We start from the raw sequence: 17,529 nt of genomic DNA on the forward strand, positions 1-17,529 counted from the left end.
GGGAACAAAGAACAAAGACCAAAGAACAAGTTCATAGCTCCTTTATTTAAATTTTTTAATCAGTTTTTATCGACGATTCCCTAATTTTTCACCAGTTAGTTAAACCACCATGTGGATCATGTAAATGTATCTGTATGATTATCTTGGTTTATTTTTTTAGATGCTTTTTTTTGTTAAACTCAATGCATTAGCTGTATTAAAGAAATACAAATAAAATAAACATGCTTTTTTTTTCAAAAAGAAAAGTGGAAAAGAAAAAATGGAAAAGTTAACAGATCCTATGCATTAGTGTCTGTCCTGTGCACTAACCCACTGGACCTGTCGGCCTTTAGACACTGTGGTTGTGTTCACACGTCCCCAGCACTCAGTGTAGTTCTCCACTAGCTGCACAGATCCAGTGAAACAACCCAACTCAGTAATCATTAGTGATCACCTGCTCTGGTCGTCCACTCTGAAATGTCCCAACCCAGTTTCAAACCCGGGGCGAATGAACGCCCAAACTCTTGCACGCCATGCAGATGCCTGGCGTGCCATTTTCAAAATGTATGGTTCAGGCCTTTGCCAACATCCCACATACTAATGAGACACCTTTTTTGAAAGATTAGGATGTAGAGAATCAAAATCTGCAAAGAACATCACAATAAAGCAAAGCTTGGGGGTTGCAGGAATACTTTGATCACAGTTTTTCTACACTTATGTGTGTTACTTGTGAGTAAAACATTGTACTTCTTCCACCACTTCTTGCTGCCATCATCATGAAACTTCTGGTGTTGCGTGACGTTTTGAGGACATTTCATTGGTTACTTTTTCGCTTTCTCTAGTTATTTCACAGTAAAAACCTGTGAAAAAATTTCCAGATGCTTCTATAAATAAAAGGACACATTGCAAAAGCTTTTTTTTCTTTTTACTTACCATAAATAATAAAAATAACACATTTCATTTTCACAGCAAACAAACTAAACCTAAATAATACAATAAAACCGGCGCTTCCTAGAAGCTAAGAGAAACAGATAAATAACAATATAAAAAGAGGGCAAACATAACGGTGTAAACAAAGATTAGCAGTGTTGCATCTCTTACGTAACAAAATAAGCATGTTATAGATGTGCTGTTGCTTTCTATCGTTGTTCATCAGATATTTTCACTTGAGGTAAAACAAAATCATATACTGGTTACAATCACAAAGTGCTTTGACTTCATTATCAAGTACAGCAGGGAAAAACATTTAACTTAACTTAAAGGTGGAATGAAGTTGACAATAAAGAATAATTATTGATTCTCGGTGACAGTGACTATAATACATTTTTAGACATTTATTAACCAAGAAACAATGAAATAATGTGTAAATAGCTGAACTTCATTTTATATTACTGTGCAAAAACGTCAGCTACCTTCAATCCTCGGCAACTTTGAGTAAAACGAGTAAAATGGGAAGACCGACAAAATGGATACCACCCGAACATTTCTCACATCTTTAAAAACAAGCTCCTCAGGAGGTTGCATAATTAAAATATACTCTGTTTATCCAAAAAAGGAAAAGGTTAAACAGTTCATCTGCATCCTGAAATACAACTTATTCCTAAAAAATACAGATTTGACTCCCGACTTTACTTACTTACAATATTCAATATTTATACGATGTAATTTCTTTGCTCTGGAAATGTGGTGAGACGGTTCTGAACCCAATCACATATAAATCCAGGTTAGGGCAAAACAAGGAAAAACTTAAAGTAATGAAATAAAAATGATAGTAATATTGTTAGGAAAATGGATAGGATTGACTTTTAAATTAGATAAACGGTCATAGAACCCACTTCTGATGCGACAATCATCTAAGGCTGGAGATGTTTTGCACATTTTTACAGCTTCAATCCTTCGTCAATGCGTCTACAGCTGGATGTGCTCAGCCGAAGAACTCCAACAAACAGTCTTTGTAGTTTGACACGAGCAAGTTGGAAATCGAAAGAAAAAAAAATATGTCTAAAAAGAGTTTTTGGGGTCAAAGTGTGATGTTTGAAAGAGGAAATGTCTTCTCTCTTTCAAATTCAAAGTTCTGTGATTCAGCTAAATATGTATAACTAAGAATACTTAGTCTATGAACTAAATCAATATCTACATTTAAGCACAACTATAAATGTTTTGTTATCAATGACCACAGTGGCGGCTGTTAGATGAAGGTACCGGTGAAAATTTGAGCTAATTTGTTCCGTCAGACGTGCAAACATATCGTCCAGTCTGACAGAAATAAAAGTTTCAGTTGTCAGAAACACAGCGGTGTAAGGAAGCTGCGTAATGGCCGGCCTTTTTACACAGAGCTGCAACTGTTTTTCCTTCAACCTGCATGTAACTACAGTGACTGTGCTGGACTCCAAGAGCGACTAAAAACCCATCTGAAATGTACCATTAAAATCCTGATTTAAGGTTAGACCTTTGAATAGTAACTTAAAAGAATAGTTCACCAAAAAGCAGCCTGAATTGTGTGAAGCACTCACCTTCCTCATCTCTCTATTGTCCCAATAAGGGTTAGTAAACGTCCGAAAAAGTTTTGAAAAATTCCCATGCAGCATTATCCGAAGCATTTCAGAGGAGGATTATTCCTCTCTGCCGCCCCCAAAAAATGCTTTGGTTAGCAATATCATAGCAAAAATAGTTTTTTTTGGGATTTCTGTTAGCCAACGAATGGCTACAAGCCTTGGATTATGCTGCGGGACATTTGTGAAAGCAACCTTTCAGTGCCGCCGTTTGGACTGCTTTTGCACCGATATGCTTTTGTTGTTCAGGTGCTCCGCTCTCCTGAACGTCACTTAAGAGTCAATGTGTGTCTGGAACCAGAGAGCTGAAGGAAGGTGATGAGTACGATAATTTACGTTTGTTTTGGTTGAACAATTCCTCTGTCTCGAAGGATTGAACAGTGAATAGTAACTTCACGGCAGACTAAACAGTCGTGTTTTTGTTTATCTCTTGTTTACATGTTCCTGTTTTACGTCCAGCTCATAACTGTTGGCTGAGGTCAGAAGTGTGCTTTTGACACCCAACAGTGATGTCACAAGCTCCCGTAGTACACCTTTATGTCACTGCATCGAGGTGAGAAGTTAAATCACTGGAGATCAGCAAAAACAGAGCGTCTAAGGGCTATGTTACTCTTTAAAGTAGTAGAATTGCTTTGGTATTTGCACTGAGTTACCAGTTTATTAAGCAGACGTGAATCAAACTAATGCAGTCTAATACAACAGTCCTGCAATAAATCCCCCTTCATGAGGTTTTTATGAATGTGGTTTTAAATGTAATATTTAATACAGGACTGCTGTAATAGGCTACATTACAAGTGTTCTTAATAAACTAGCAACTGAGTTTAGTTTGAGTTATTCAATTTGAAAATCAAAAATATTGTGGGGAAAACGAATACCTATATGTTGAAGCATGATTTAAAGGGTCACATTTAAGACACATCAGCACAAAATATTGGCAACTTCAATATAAAAAACCAATATCGGTTGAGTTGTGGTAAAAAGGGAACGTCCATCCTTTTGCTTTTAGGTCCCGTCGTCCCCCCCCCGACCGCGTCCCTCCAGCTTCACCACCACGTGATCTTGAACTCGTAGATGGGCCTCTTGCAGTAGTAATGGTTGATAAGGTGCTTGTCGCAGACGCCGATGCACTGCTGCTCGGCGGTGATGCCGCGCTCGGCCAGGTCGCTGACGATGCAGTGCAGCAGGTCGTAAACGTCCGCCACCGCCTCCCAGGGTCCGAAGGAAACGTCCACCTCGCAGTGGTGCTCGAAGAGCTTGGCCTCGCTGTCCGAGCGCTCGAAGCGCAGAGAGTTAAAAAGAGGACGCTCGTACGGCGTGATGGGCATCTCCTCCTTGTAGACGCAGATCTTCAACTTGGCGAACCGCGCCTTCTTCTGCATCGCCCTCAGCTTGGCGATTTCCACGATACGCTCCAGATTGTCTGGAATGAAAACAGTTAAATAAATGACATGTTACAAAGACTGGTTCATGTTTTTAATGCTGCTCAGCTAAGAACGTGATTTATTTGAAGAAAAAAACTCATTTAGTTGTGTTTTCCCCGACTTCAATACAATTGTACAAACATGTAAAACATCTCCAAACAGAGCAGCGTCTGTGTGTTTTATGTACTGAAGCTGTGAGCCAGGTCTGTGTTTGCATATACAGTGTGGAGCTCTCTCTTCTGTTTAATTTTGAATGAATGAATTTACATCATTTATTTATATCATTCCCCTTCCATGAGGACTCCTCTCTTCAGACCAATCAGGTGCTGCTGACAAAATTAACATTGGTTTGTTGTCATGGGATTTTGCATTTCTGTTCTCTCTACATTGTCGTCTCTGCATGAACAACTCAATTGAATTGATTGATTCACCACTTTGTCACAAAGAATGCTGAATTACTGATTCTGTGTCCCCCCACATGTGAAGGTGTAGACTTTAATTGGGCTATATATCTGGCTAATGGGACTGCAAATATTGCAGAGAACCAATATCCTGGACCGAATATTTGCATCAAAAACCGCACTTCTCCTCAGAGTCAAATCTGAAAACGCAGACATTATCTTCAGACTCAGCGTGACTTACATCTTACGAGGATATCGTTATCTCCGACATCCAACTATGAATATTGTTTAAAAAGACGCTCCTCATACCTCCAGAGCTTGCTTGAGAATTATCGTGTTTTTAAGTTGTATTCAGTGTCAAAGCAAATAAAGCTGCAACGATCGTGTTATCAGCTGATCGGCTGTGAACGTTGTCTGGCCTCTGAGTCTCATATATAGATGAGACACAGCGGCACAGACAGTAACATCACAGCCACACACACACACACACACACACACACACACACACACACACCATGTCGTTGGTGTGGAAGTTATTCAACGTAACACAATGCTTACAATTTGTAACAAATGCTTCAAAATAAGCTGTGAGATGTTTTGTGATTAACATATGATTCAATTCAATTCTCTATGAAAGTTACACAATTTATGTTACAAACATGTTTTGTGTATGCCGCCAGCCGAGAATCAGCCAAGAAAATTGCAGTAGATGAATCCCAAAAAGTAGTCCTGTGTTAGTTCAAAACAAAAAATGGCCCATTTTCAAATGGTACTAAATGTGCCAAAATGGAAACCAATACAGGCAAAGTAAACGTGACTCAAGCTAACTCCACTTTGTGAGGCTGCGAAATCATCATTCTCCGCCTGTAAGATTAACAGCCATGCTCATTCTGCAGCATGTGAGGGAGACGGACTCCAGGTACCTCTGTAGTAGGGCATCAGGTCGAGGAAAGCCTGCCGAACTTTCTCCCCTGTGAGCGGCTGAGTGTCCTCCAGGCTGTCCAGCAGCGGGCCGATGGCGTAGTACTGAGCCTCTCTGTGCACCGCTCGCACCCGGTCCCTGTGAGGAAGCTCCCCTTCTCGCAAGAAGTTCAGGATGTCCCTTCAAATGGAAACAGGAATCGTCTAGAACAAATCCCATTCAAACTATGTTCCGATCTGATGAATCTAGACTTTTAGGATCTCTGCTCTGGTGTCAGAGGGCTGTTGTTTATACACAAACAATAAGGTGGAAAGGTTTGTAATATCCTGCCACAAAAGCCTGCCTGGCTCCAGTTAGATGTCTGAGAGAACTACTTTATATTTCTGAATGAACTTTCATGCATTTAGGTTGGAGAAAGTCCTTTTTACAACACAACGCCGTACAATAGTTCAACCAGACGGACGAGTGAAGCGCAGAAAGAGACAAATGCCTCATTTCCACAGCATGGTTCGGCTTAACTCGACTCACTTTTGGCATCAGGTGCTTAATTAAGTGGTGAAACGGTGAAAGAAAGTGGAAGCTCGTGTGCCGATTTCTATAAGAACAGGTTCCTATTTCAGGCTCAAGTGCACGATCATGCAGCCGATAATGTGTTGCTTTCAGCAAAGCTCTTCTTTAAACGTCACAATAAAAGTAGAAGGTTAGTCTAGAGTTAGCTCCACTGGAATAGCATCTGAACATACCGACAAATTCCAGTTTAAAGCTCTTCAATATAACCATTTAGTGAAGCCAAAGAAGAACAGACTAACTCAATATTTAGGGCCCAGTTGCACCGTTGTGGTTTTCTATGTGGGACATCGAAGGTCACTTAAGCGTTTTTGGACTGGAAAACAACAGGATTCTCTTCATTTCTTCTTCTTTTTGGGGCCAAAACTAATTATAGTGTTAAAATTACATTTGGCGTCTGAACTATAGTGTTTGTTTGTTAAATCTCTGTTAATGCAGCAACATTCTTGGACAATAAAGTAGATTTTCTGCTTCATTGCTGCAGAACCTAGAGGGCTTGTGAACATCGAGTAAAAAATGAATGCAGAAAAATACAGAGAACTCCTGGAGGAAACAAAGCTGCTGCAGTGAACAACACAACAGCAACTTGGAAGAAGATTAATTTTCCAGCAAAGACAATAGCCACAAAAACACAAGGTCGGCTTTAAACACCAGTGTTTTTGTCCCACATGCAAAGGCTCCTTTTGAGTGTCTGGGTTTTAGTACTTTATATATAGCTACATACCTTCCTTGTCTCATTCTGCTAGCACCTTGTTTATAAATCTTTCATACAAATCCCCTTGCACAGACACATTCATACAGAACTGACCTCACCTCAACCTACTGCTTACATAAGTAATACGTCTTGACTCAGCTTATCACATTCATATTTAAAGTGATTTGCTTTTGCCTTTTAGCCACACGAGCAGCCCACAAGCAGTCCAGACTTTAGACTTAAATACCCTGTAAAATATTGTACACACGTGGATGTTCCGACTAACCGGCATCACGTGACGTTTTTATGGTTTTGAGAGCAGTGCCTCGACAACTATTGGATTGATTGCCGAGAAGTTTGGTTCCGACAGTCACGCTCCCTCAGGAGGAACTGAGGAATTGTGGACATCTTTTAAATCTGGGCTAGGTAATGATAAAAAAAATTAAAAAATGTTAGTTACATCCCGACAGTAGCCACAAAATAACTTAAAATGAACTGCAGGATTGTAAAAGGCCCATTAAACGATTGGACCTGCACTCTGCTTGTGCACTCTGAGTCTTCCACAAGCTGAAAGCTTGACAGCCGTGAATACTAACAACAGCCATGGTTGTTGTTTAGGCTCATAATGATAATTTAAGTGGACTTGCTGTGGAGGAGGCTTGAAGGGATGGGCTATCAGCTAAGTGAACTCTGCTGGCTCCTTTTAATGATGCCGACCCCAGCTTTAACCTTTGCAGCAGGTCAAATTTTGTATTTACATTTTATGACCGAATCAAATCGACCGTGAAAGTTATATGTCGCTTGGTATTGTTTGTTTTTTTTCCTGGTTCCATGAGGTGGTGAATTACCTTTATCTTGGGAAAAGAAAAGTATAAATATAAATGAAAGTTGAAGAAGAGTATACATGTAAATGAGAGTGATGTGTAAATAGTGCAGGAGCCGTTTGTGGTTCCGTGAAGAAATCGTCTGTTTCTTGTTTTGCAATCATTAAAAATAAGCTTTTCCTCTTCGCAAAATATGATTTGTTTTGTCTAGAGTTTCAGTGGAAGACAAAAGTTTAGGACAAAAAGTTTAGTGAAAGTACAATCCTCAGTTCTGTTAATCTGTTAATATCAGAAGTGAGACAATGCACACAGCTCAATTTTGTTAATTAGCTACATTTTTTTCTCCGTTTGCCAGTTTCCGCTGGCTTTCCGACCCATTATCAATGCAGAATGACACCACAGTGTAACTGAAGGCTATTTTGTAACTATCCGGGGCAGGCATATGTATCAACAAACAAGCCCGAAAATAGATATGTAAATCAGCTTACAGCACTAACAGAAGCCAGAGAGACTCACGGATGCCTGTCAGAAAATAATGAGCTGCCATCTGCGACTTTAAGAAACTCTTTCAGATTGCAGAGTGTGAACTTTCATTATACTCAGCTTTCTCTCGGTTGCCATTTACAAATCTCTTACAATCTCCAAAGTTTTTTTTTACATACTTGTGAGAAAATACTATTGCAACTGCTCCATGAACAGGTCAATAAAAGTATACACTAATGTTGAAAAAGATTGGAATCAGCCGTGATACTGATATATTTCTTATTTCCTTTAATGTCTATTTTAGTAGATATAAAAACAACAGTATAATTCAGATGCCATTTGTTGTGTTGCGAATAGTTTTGGCGCCAAAAGATAAATTGTTAAATTATTCAAACATTGGGTTTTTAATGGGTTTTCCAGTCCAAAAAAGTCCAAGTGACCCTTGATAATTATTAAATCAAAACAGTGGAATTGGGCTCTAAATATTGAGTCTGTCAGTTTTTCTTTGGGCCCTCCACTCGAGAGTCCAGTATATTCATTTTATATTCCCGGATTTTTATTGTGAAGTTCGAAGAAGAGCTTTGCTAAAGCAACACGTTGCCTGTTTTTCTTCCAGCTTGTTATCATCTGACTTACTGTGCACTGAAACAGGAACCGTATCTATTTAAATCTAAACAGATTTGAATTTATTTTACCCATGAGTGGTGATTTCTTCTGTTCTTATTCACTGGTTGCTCAGAGGTATCTTTGTCTCTTTCTGCTTTGTTTAATTGTCAGTCTGGTTGAAATAACAGTGTTTTGTTCACCATGTACAAAACAAATCCTTTATTAAAAGATAAATTATACTTGTAAATAGGACTTCCTACAACTCAACAGCATGATATGCCTTTATAAGACATAGAGAAGTCCTCACAGCCATCTGACTGTACAGTAATGTTGATTGAATCAATAGCATAATCCACTGTTGATATTGAATATTTTAGCTCATGGTCTAAAAATATCTCACACACAGTGCAACTCACGCAAAATATGTTCCATCCCGATCGATGAAGTAGCGTCCCTCAGCATCACGAGGGATGTAGTGACGCCCGCTGAACATGGCGGACAACATCGTGTCCTCGTATCGCCGCAGCGTGGACAGCCGGGTGGTGAAGTACGTGCCCCCAACATTCAGAGAGATGACCTCTGCAAACTAGAGAAAATATGGAAATAAAAGGGAGACTGTAATGTTTGCTACACACCTAAAACAACAAGAAGAAAACATGGTATAGGTATACTTTTAGAACATGATCTTTAAATGTTTGCTGTATATTTGTGTCCTCCTTGTCCTTAACTAGTAGTGCATCACATTATAATTAATAATACATTATTAATGTATAATATGCCGACTCAGACCTACACCAGGTTTAAAGTAGTATCCAGATCATCAGACCAAACTTAATTTCAACATAAATGCTAATTTAACACCTCTGTGGATTACACAAAGAGCTGTGAATACCCTGTTTTGGCCTCAATGTCAGACTACAGAAATAAAGGGATTATTCCTACAGCAGGACTAATAAAGGAATATCTAAGCTAATCTAATCTATTCTGCTGTATCACATAGTCACTCGTTAACTCAAGTCATGTGACACACTTGACAGCCAATCATGACAGGGCTCAGCCAGCTCAACCAACCTCTGACACCTGTATAAATAGCCATATACAGTAAATACTAAGAAGATACATTATGTTTTGTGCATCATTATCACAATCATGTGAAAGCCCATACAGAGTATTTTTGTACTTTCTCTATTTCTTTAAAACGTTCATAACAGTTGTTATTTATCGAATAATACATCTTGTGTTTATGTGTGCAGTTTACCACTCGGTGGAAATGAGTACACCTGCTCAAGTACTGTGCTTGAAAAACATTTGAATTCCTTATTTCTACTAAACAATTTTAGTGTTATTATTAATGTGTGTATTCTGCATTTTAGATATTTAAAAAGTAGAAAAGTATACAGAGTCTCACAGATTAAGTTGTGTTTATAAGTACACTTGCTAATGTACTGTGCAAAGTATAATTTTGAATAACTTTATTTGAGTATAGTCATTTTCTGCTACAGTATACCGTTACTTCTACTGGACTAAGTTACATCTATTATACACATACGTCAGACTCTCCTGCACTCATTTGATAACTTTAGTTACGTTGCAGGTTTATAATATTAATACAAGATATAACGTTAAATCAGCATGTAAAAGGTATTATTATGGATTGAGATTTATAGATGTTTTGATTTGGATCAGAGTACTTCTACTTCTTAATGTTTTAAGCTACATATCAAGTCGGTGTAGTAATCTTGTTTGTGTGCCGGTTGATCGTGATTTTACCCCGGTATAACGGTCTGGTAAAGCGGCCTGCCCTACCTCCTGCTCCGGCGTGTTGAGCGAGGAGCGGAGTGGTTTGCTGAGGGCGAAGCTCGGTGCCGGGGAGGCCGGCTTTCGGAAGTCGTCCTCCGCCACGGAGTCCGAGCTTGACATGGCATCGCCCGGTTTCTCGGCGTCACCCGCGGCTGAGAATACCACCATCACTCTGGGTAGAGGCAGTGTCCGCCTCTCCTGAATGAACCGCCTCACCCGAGTCGTGGCGGCGGGCAGCAGCGGGCTGAAGGACAGAGCCTGGCGCTCCCTCGCGCCGCCGCAGCCCTCAGAACCGTTGGAACCGCTCGAGCCATTCTGCTGCATGCGCGCGGCGAGCCAACTGTCGGGCGGCGGCACCAAAATCAGGGCAGTGATAACGGCAGCACGAGCCACAGCGCGCGACTCTTTTAGCAACACACTACAATAACCAACAACAACACCGGAGGGTGGGGCGCGAGCAGCTGCGAGAACCCAACACACACCCCCGCCCTCAGAGCGGAAGTGGGGACATTCCGCTTTCGGTAATTGAAAATGAAAGAACTACAAGGTCCATAGTGTTTTGGGTTAACAGTCCACACTGTGCTCGAGCAGAGACTGGCGGCCTAATGCGAGCTCTGGGCTCGTTGTGTGCTCCGTGCTTTCAGCCGCTTCGCTGGTACGTGCTGTGACGTATCATGACGTCATCACGTCAAAGAGCGCCCGTGCACCGCGTGGGATTAAAATACACTGAGATGAAATAAAAAAATAAAAAAAACGTTGAATATAAATAATATGTCATAGTCACACGAGGACAAGTTATAGTATTTTATATTTATATTAATTTAAATTATATATGTATTCATATTAATGAAAAAGTAAAATAAAAAGTAAAATGTAAAAAATGTTATTTCCTGCTGCCACTGCTGACTTTATCATGTAACATTACTGTGGTTTTTGAGGTATATTACTTATAGAGGCTACTATACTTTTCATTTGGCCGCTGGTTTAATCTTCTTTTCATTTGTAATCAATTCCTTTTTGATATGCTGTTAATTGCCTGACTTAATTTGTTTTTCTTGATTTCCCATATAAAACCCACTTATTTGGTTGCCTTACTACTTATTCCACCACTGAAAATAACAGAGTCTGCAGAGCAACACTGGTCACTTTAAAAACACCACTAAAGAGCTTGGACGAAATCACATTGAAATACCAGAAATAGTACATGCAGTTGAACAACATTTTTGTGCCAACTCTTTTGACCACACAGAGATTGCAGAGCTCCTCCGTCTCAAGTTATTTACGGATGTGGGGAGATGTTGAAAGAGGAAGAACAGCTTGTACGGCTGCCATTGTCAGAAGAATGAAGGCAGCTGGACCACTGAAGGTAAAACACTGTAAACAAATTGAAATCTGTCTATTGACTGAATTAAAGCCTCACATTTTATGTTTAATACCATCTTAAATGTGTGTGTTTGACCGGAGTACTAAAGCCTGTAATTATTAGGTACTTCCACTTAAGTAATAGCTTGTATACATCAGAATGATGATGTACATAAAAGGGACGATTATGTTGCCGTGGGCTTTTTGGTGTACTTTTACCTCAGTAAAATAATGAATGCAGGACGTGTACTTGTACTGTCGTTTACTGCATCTATTTCCCAATATTCAATAAAAAAATATATTACATTTTGGACTACTTGTTTGATTTAACTGAAACCAAAACCTCAAGTACTGTACTTAAGATCAATTTTGAGATACTTGTACTTTACTTGAGAATATCCATTTTCTTCTGCGTTATACTTCTTCTTCATTACATTTCGGAGGGAAATGTTGTACTTTATACTCCGTTATCTATTGGGGTTAGTTTTACATAAAAACACATGACATGCTTGTATGATATGTTTAACTAATCTATATCTGGTATAAAATATCGTATAATGGACAAACTACAACATTAAAATGCTCTCATATGTAGAAGCCCTGAGGCAAGGAATGGTTTTGGCACGTGATTTATTTTCTTCATTTTGTCCACAAGAGGCTGATGTTTACCTCTACACCACGCTCTAAATTGGACTAAATGCATTCACAGTTTCTTTCAGGTGAGTTTTAATTTAATTAACTTCCTAAAACACAATAAATGTTACTTTTGTTTACAGGGCATGGAGAAATCAAAACTCATCAGAAATTGATATTATAACAACAAACATTTAGAACAATTATCCTGACAACAAAAAACGTTTTACCCATTTTCACAATCGAAAAAATAAAGTATAATTAGTAATACTATCCTGCAAAACTTTCCCCCAAAACTGTCCTTAAGTCAATTACACAGGAGAGAATTTTTTATTATTTTTTAATCTCTCAGTTCTTCCATATAGAAGTGATAAAAACAGAATAAGATAATATTATACTCTTTACATCTGAAATATAGTAGAAGTATAATTTACAGAGGGGAGCAATAGAAAGCATCCTGACAGGAAACATTACAAACTGACCCAGGACAGGAATGCTCTGCTCTGGTTATTAAAACCACCTCAGAGAACAACCCCAAAAGTGGATCAACTGACTTCAACCGCAAAACATTTCAACAATTTAAAACTAGTGCGACCGCAAACAAACATCAGCTTGCATTATGAGTCCTAATAACATATTAGGCTTTGACACCACACACTTAATCGTATTAAAGTTGTGGAATGAGCAGTGTTGAAAGAAATATTCAGATCCTTCACAAGAGTAAAAAGTATTAATACCACACTGTGAAAATACTCAGAGTAAAAGTTCTGCATTCAAAACATTAACACTTAATTGAAGTAGAATTATTTAACTATCGATTCCATCCATTATATTAGAAGTATACAGCTAAGTAAAATGGAAACACTCAATAAGCAACTTGTACTTCAGTGCAGTACTTATTTTCCACTTCTACTCAAATGTCACAGCATGAACTGTACACATCTCATCTACAAAGGGGCAAACTGTGTTTCAGTTTTGTTTTGGACCACCACATCCTGTGGACCTCCTCTTGTGAACAGGAAAACAGCAGCTACTACAATGACGGAGGATACCAGTTGACAGTTGACCTGCAGACGGCAGCTAAAGTTAGTCTGCTTTAAAGGTCACACCTTATAGTGTGTTTCTTTCACATTCACATTTCTTATTTATTCTTCTATGTCTTTTAGGTATGATAGGGAACTCCAGTCCGCTGGCTGCAGTGCTGACTGTTGTGTCAGTCATGTGGTTAAGTCTGCTGTCGGTTCTCTGCCTGCGATGCAAAAGGAAATCCAGTAAGTTAATTTACCTCATAGGCCGGACCAGTGTGTGAGTGTGTGCGTGTACAGCAGGAAGAAATACTCAGTCAAACGTGGGCTGTTTAACTGTATTTACAGGCACGTTTTGGCAAAGCAAATTTTTACACTTCAGGGTTTTGTGAATCCTTTTTTCAATTTGGGCTCGAGTTAGATTTGTCCTTTGTATTATCAGCAGTTTGGGGGGTTCGGTGCCTTCACGTTGAAGACAGGACAAGCAGAGCGGGTTTACCTGCGGTGGAATGAAACAAAGTAGATTTACTCAAGTATTGTGTTTAAAGTGGCGATCGCTAAGATTTTATTGGAAATAAATGTCTAAATGGCTCATCTATTGCCAAAAGGAGATAAAACACTCACAAGTGTGTTATTATCTATTACAATTATTAAAAGGAAAAGCAGCATATTTGTGAAGCTGCAGCCTTGAATTGTTTTTACATGAGAAATGACACAAAAAAGGTTGCAGATTTTTATTTTTTGTCAATTGATTCATCGACTAGTCGTTTCAGCTGGACTTATACGAACTGTTGGGTAGTTTAATTAATAACAACTCATATTTTATATACTTTTAACATGTTTTGTGTGCAAATATTTAGTTTGTAAAGTAACTAAATGGGTCAGACTACTCAAATGTAGTAGTACTAAAATGTGTACTTATATACAGTACTGAAGTAAATGTAATGTATTTCGTTATATTCCTCAACTGTGCGTGATAATTAAGCATCTTATCGTTTGCAGACTTTTCCACCTCAGCCAAGAGTAAACACCTTTTGTCTACTAGTATTTCCATTGAGGTTTTTATATGCAAACTAAAGATGCACATAAGAACCGACGGATGGAAACACACGCCGGTTCTCTGACAAGCTACCGAGGCCCCTGAGGGGCCGTAAGTGGAACGCCGCAAATATTTTCCAGTTTCTAATTTTAGTTCCTTTAAGGTGCACAAGTTTAACATTTGTTGACAGTGATGGCTCACACGTCCGTCTTCAGAAGAGGATTTTGTATGAAAGTGATGAGCGACTCTGTGATGTTGAAGGCGTTTCGTCTGCTTTGTATTTCTTGCAGAGATCATCCACGAGGAGCATCAGATATACAACCCGCAGACGTTGTGAGTGTTTGTCTTTGTGTCATATTCTCAGGTCTCGTTGCTCGACAACCTTCTTATTGGTTTTCTCCAGGTGAATCAAATAGCCTTGGAAGAGAAAATTAAGGGAAATTATTACTCAAAAGAGGAAATAAAGGTGCTGCTTCCTCACGATGTATGATTGATGCCATATTGACTGAATGAAGGTTTTGCTCTCTGGATGTCTGAGTTATGGAAAATGTATTGAATCGAAAGAATTGTATAAAAGCAACAAGGATGAATTTTCCTCATTATATCCATATTAAACTCAGTCACATAACAGAATTGTGGTGAATAGTTTTGTTAATAATTTAATATATTTTTGAATGTTTTCATAATACATATCCTGACAGCCAACGCGGGGGAAGTGTGTTTGCTGTGACGCGATCAAAAACAGGCAAGTGAGCGTTTATTTATATTCATTACTTACTATACACTTTACAGTACATGTGTTAAGTACAAATTCAAAGTAGTACTTGTGCTTTACTCATGTATTATTATAGAAACATTGTACTTTTTACTGCACTACATTTGTCTGACAGTTTGAGTTACTTTCCAGACTACTTCCATCACTGTCTTTAACTGACCTTTGAAACCTTTTTGCCTCTTTATTTTTCAGTCACCGGAGCCAATATGATCGCTTCAACTGCAGCGTGCGTACACTCTGAGTTCAGCTCATCTGTCTGTGAGAGGAACTGTTCAGGATTTTATATACAGGAATACGCTTATGCTTTCTTTCCACGCATGCGATGAGAAGATTAATCAAATGTCTCAAATTTCTGATTTTAGCAAAGGAACTAGCTTTTATTTCAATTTTTTTTCCCAGTGAAACACGGCAGGAGTTTGAGGACTTCTCCACAGGTACGATCCTTATGTTTATTGTCAAAGATTTTAACGCTTTCATCTGCAAGAGGTTTAAATTTCATGAATATGTGCTACAGCTGCAATGGATGAACAGTCAGACTACGAAAATCTTTCAAATGGTAAATTCACACACACAAAACACAATAACTACATTTCTTTAAGTGCGTTTTTCACACGTGTGTCATTACTGTGTTGCTGCAGCCCAAACAGGAAGCATGGAACACACATATGTGTAAGTTTTGAAGATATTTTTACTATATTTTCTCACTCAAAACAAAAAAAAAAGTTTATATTTAGAACAAGCGGTTAACAAACATCACATTTGTGTATTGTCTCATAGAGCTCCACTTCCAACCTCAATGTATGAAAATGAACAGAGCGCAATAAGAACTGGTGAGCATCTGCACTTTACCCTTTTAAACATAAAGTAAAATATGAAGTGCGACGTACTTTTAAAATGATTGAAAACATGTTTATAATCAATTCACATTCATAATATGCCCCTTTTTCTTTTAGATGCTGATCAGACTCCAGATGTCTATGCTAACGTTCACACTTTATCAAGTAAAGATGGTTAGTTCAACCATTGAATCAAAACGTCGACATGAAAATGTGTGAAATGTCAAAACTAACCAGTCACTGAAGTTCAACGCATTCAATCTGCTGTTTCCCCAAACAGATGAGGACGACTACGAGAACTCAGAGTTTCTGGACCAAGTAGTGCAGGAGCAAAAAGATGGTGAGTGCCATAAATCATATTTATGCATTGAATTGCGTTATAGTCTATGGTTTTGTGTGCTAATACTCTACTCAAGCAGAAGGATGCGTGTACCCCAGAGTACAAGTGAACAGACTGAATAAACACACGCAGAGCTCCAATAAACTTAATGGGCAACTATTTTAGAACAAATTATTATTGTGTGCCATATTTAACCCTCAAATAAAGTAACTTGACGGAAATGTTTTCATATGAAAAGAGAAAAACAACACAATTGAATTATTTTCTGTATACCAAATGCTTTTTTTCACACAGATTTTATTTTTATATTTGTAAACAGAATCTCCTTATATTTGAGTTGCATCATATTATTGGTTGACACAGGTTGCTACTAGCTTACCTGAAAGCACTTGATATTTAGTATTACAGGAGGAGCTAATGATTGGATTTTGATTCTTTTTTTTTAAAGTTTCTTTTGCAACTATTTTAATAATATGGGTACACAAAATGACCACGGCGGTGCATTGCTTTGCTCGACTAAAACAGAGAAGGAACCACATGAACGGCACTTCAAAAGATCCAAACAATCCTGTTAACCTTTCATAAACCTTCTTTTGTAACAGATGAGGCGGATTATGTGAATGCAAACAGCTGATGTGGACGTCAGAAAACGTCGGCCTGCCATCTGACCTGTTGTGTTAAACTGAAACTGTTTCTTTATGTGTTAAAGATGTGAATGAAAATGCTCATGTACCTCGATTGTATGCTGAACCTGAGGTGATAAGTCCATTCAAACATGCAGAACGTATGCGGTCGTTTCTCGTTGGTATTCTTGAACGTTTGAGTGCTTCTGGGGTCAAACTTTGAAGAATCTGATGTGAACTTTATGAAGTGACATTTAAGAATATACTTGACTTTTAAGTCACATTATTTTTGCTTCTGTTGTCAAACTAGGTTCAAGAATCTGATGTGAACTTTATGAAATGACATTTAGTGTTTAGGAATATACTTGACTTTTAAGTCACATTACTTTTATTTTATATTTTGGAGTTATGTTTAAGTTTATTATTTACCTTGGATTTGAACACACTTTTTCCATTTGTATTTATCAGGAGTGTAAATGAGAACGGAGTCTGTATAAATGTCCAATATATACAAGTTATTTTCATGTTCCTTCTACTTGAGGTTTGAATCTTTTTTTTTTTTTTTTTTTTAAGTTCCGAAAAGAGAAATCACACATGCAGGGTAACCATTAGATTTATCTCCTAATCCTTTCAGCTGTACTTTTACA

The 17,529-nt window shown here is 38.3% G+C and overlaps 2 protein-coding genes across 4 annotated transcripts; one reads left to right on the forward strand and one right to left on the reverse strand.

Moving 5' to 3' along the window:
• Positions 1-925: 925 nt before the first annotated feature.
• Positions 926-10,856, reverse strand: kctd7 (potassium channel tetramerization domain containing 7). Of its 2 annotated transcripts, none has more exons than XM_068599799.1 (4): positions 10,256-10,856; positions 8,866-9,035; positions 5,277-5,455; positions 926-3,951 (listed from the first exon to the last, which is right to left on the reverse strand). In XM_068599799.1, exons 1-4 carry the CDS (start codon positions 10,571-10,573, stop codon positions 3,575-3,577), a joined length of 1,044 nt encoding a protein of 347 aa, XP_068455900.1. In that variant the 5' UTR covers positions 10,574-10,856; the 3' UTR covers positions 926-3,574. The 2 variants fall into 2 exon arrangements, with proteins under 2 accessions (XP_068455900.1, XP_068455898.1); XM_068599797.1 differs by having other exon boundaries at positions 10,220-10,856.
• si:dkey-183i3.6 (LAT2 domain-containing protein) lies at positions 10,550-17,511 on the forward strand. 2 transcript variants are annotated; one of them, XM_068599800.1, is made up of 15 exons: positions 10,550-10,770; positions 11,499-11,615; positions 12,267-12,330; positions 13,218-13,329; positions 13,411-13,515; positions 14,599-14,641; positions 15,010-15,053; positions 15,276-15,309; positions 15,483-15,517; positions 15,598-15,639; positions 15,722-15,752; positions 15,861-15,913; positions 16,037-16,093; positions 16,200-16,259; positions 16,862-17,511. In XM_068599800.1, the coding sequence occupies exons 5-15, from the start codon at positions 13,413-13,415 to the stop codon at positions 16,891-16,893; spliced, it is 534 nt and encodes a 177-aa protein (XP_068455901.1). In that variant the 5' UTR covers positions 10,550-10,770; positions 11,499-11,615; positions 12,267-12,330; positions 13,218-13,329; positions 13,411-13,412; the 3' UTR covers positions 16,894-17,511. The 2 variants fall into 2 exon arrangements, with proteins under 2 accessions (XP_068455901.1, XP_068455902.1); XM_068599801.1 differs by having other exon boundaries at positions 13,264-13,329.
• The last annotated feature ends 18 nt before the right edge of the window (positions 17,512-17,529 follow it).

Source organism: Clinocottus analis, unplaced genomic scaffold (genome assembly GCF_023055335.1).
Source record: "Clinocottus analis isolate CAN_PGR_092001 unplaced genomic scaffold, fCliAna1.0.p SCAF_5, whole genome shotgun sequence".
NCBI lineage: Eukaryota > Metazoa > Chordata > Actinopteri > Perciformes > Cottidae > Clinocottus > Clinocottus analis.

Excerpts from the sequence above, each read along its gene's own strand:
- si:dkey-183i3.6 (XM_068599800.1), top strand. The coding sequence starts at position 13,413 with ATGATAGGGAACTCCAGTCCGCTGGCTGCAGTGCTGACTGTTGTGTCA. Across the intron at positions 15,310-15,482 it reads ATGATCGCTTCAACTGCAGC|TGAAACACGGCAGGAGTTTG; the intron begins GTGCGTACACTC and ends TTTTTTTCCCAG. Across the intron at positions 15,914-16,036 it reads ACAGAGCGCAATAAGAACTG|ATGCTGATCAGACTCCAGAT; the intron begins GTGAGCATCTGC and ends TTTTTCTTTTAG.
- kctd7 (XM_068599797.1), bottom strand. The coding sequence starts at position 10,573 with ATGCAGCAGAATGGCTCGAGCGGTTCCAACGGTTCTGAGGGCTGCGGC. Across the intron at positions 5,456-8,865 it reads CGGGATGGAACATATTTTGC|GGACATCCTGAACTTCTTGC; the intron begins GTGAGTTGCACT and ends TTCCATTTGAAG. Across the intron at positions 3,952-5,276 it reads CCTGATGCCCTACTACAGAG|ACAATCTGGAGCGTATCGTG; the intron begins GTACCTGGAGTC and ends TTTTCATTCCAG.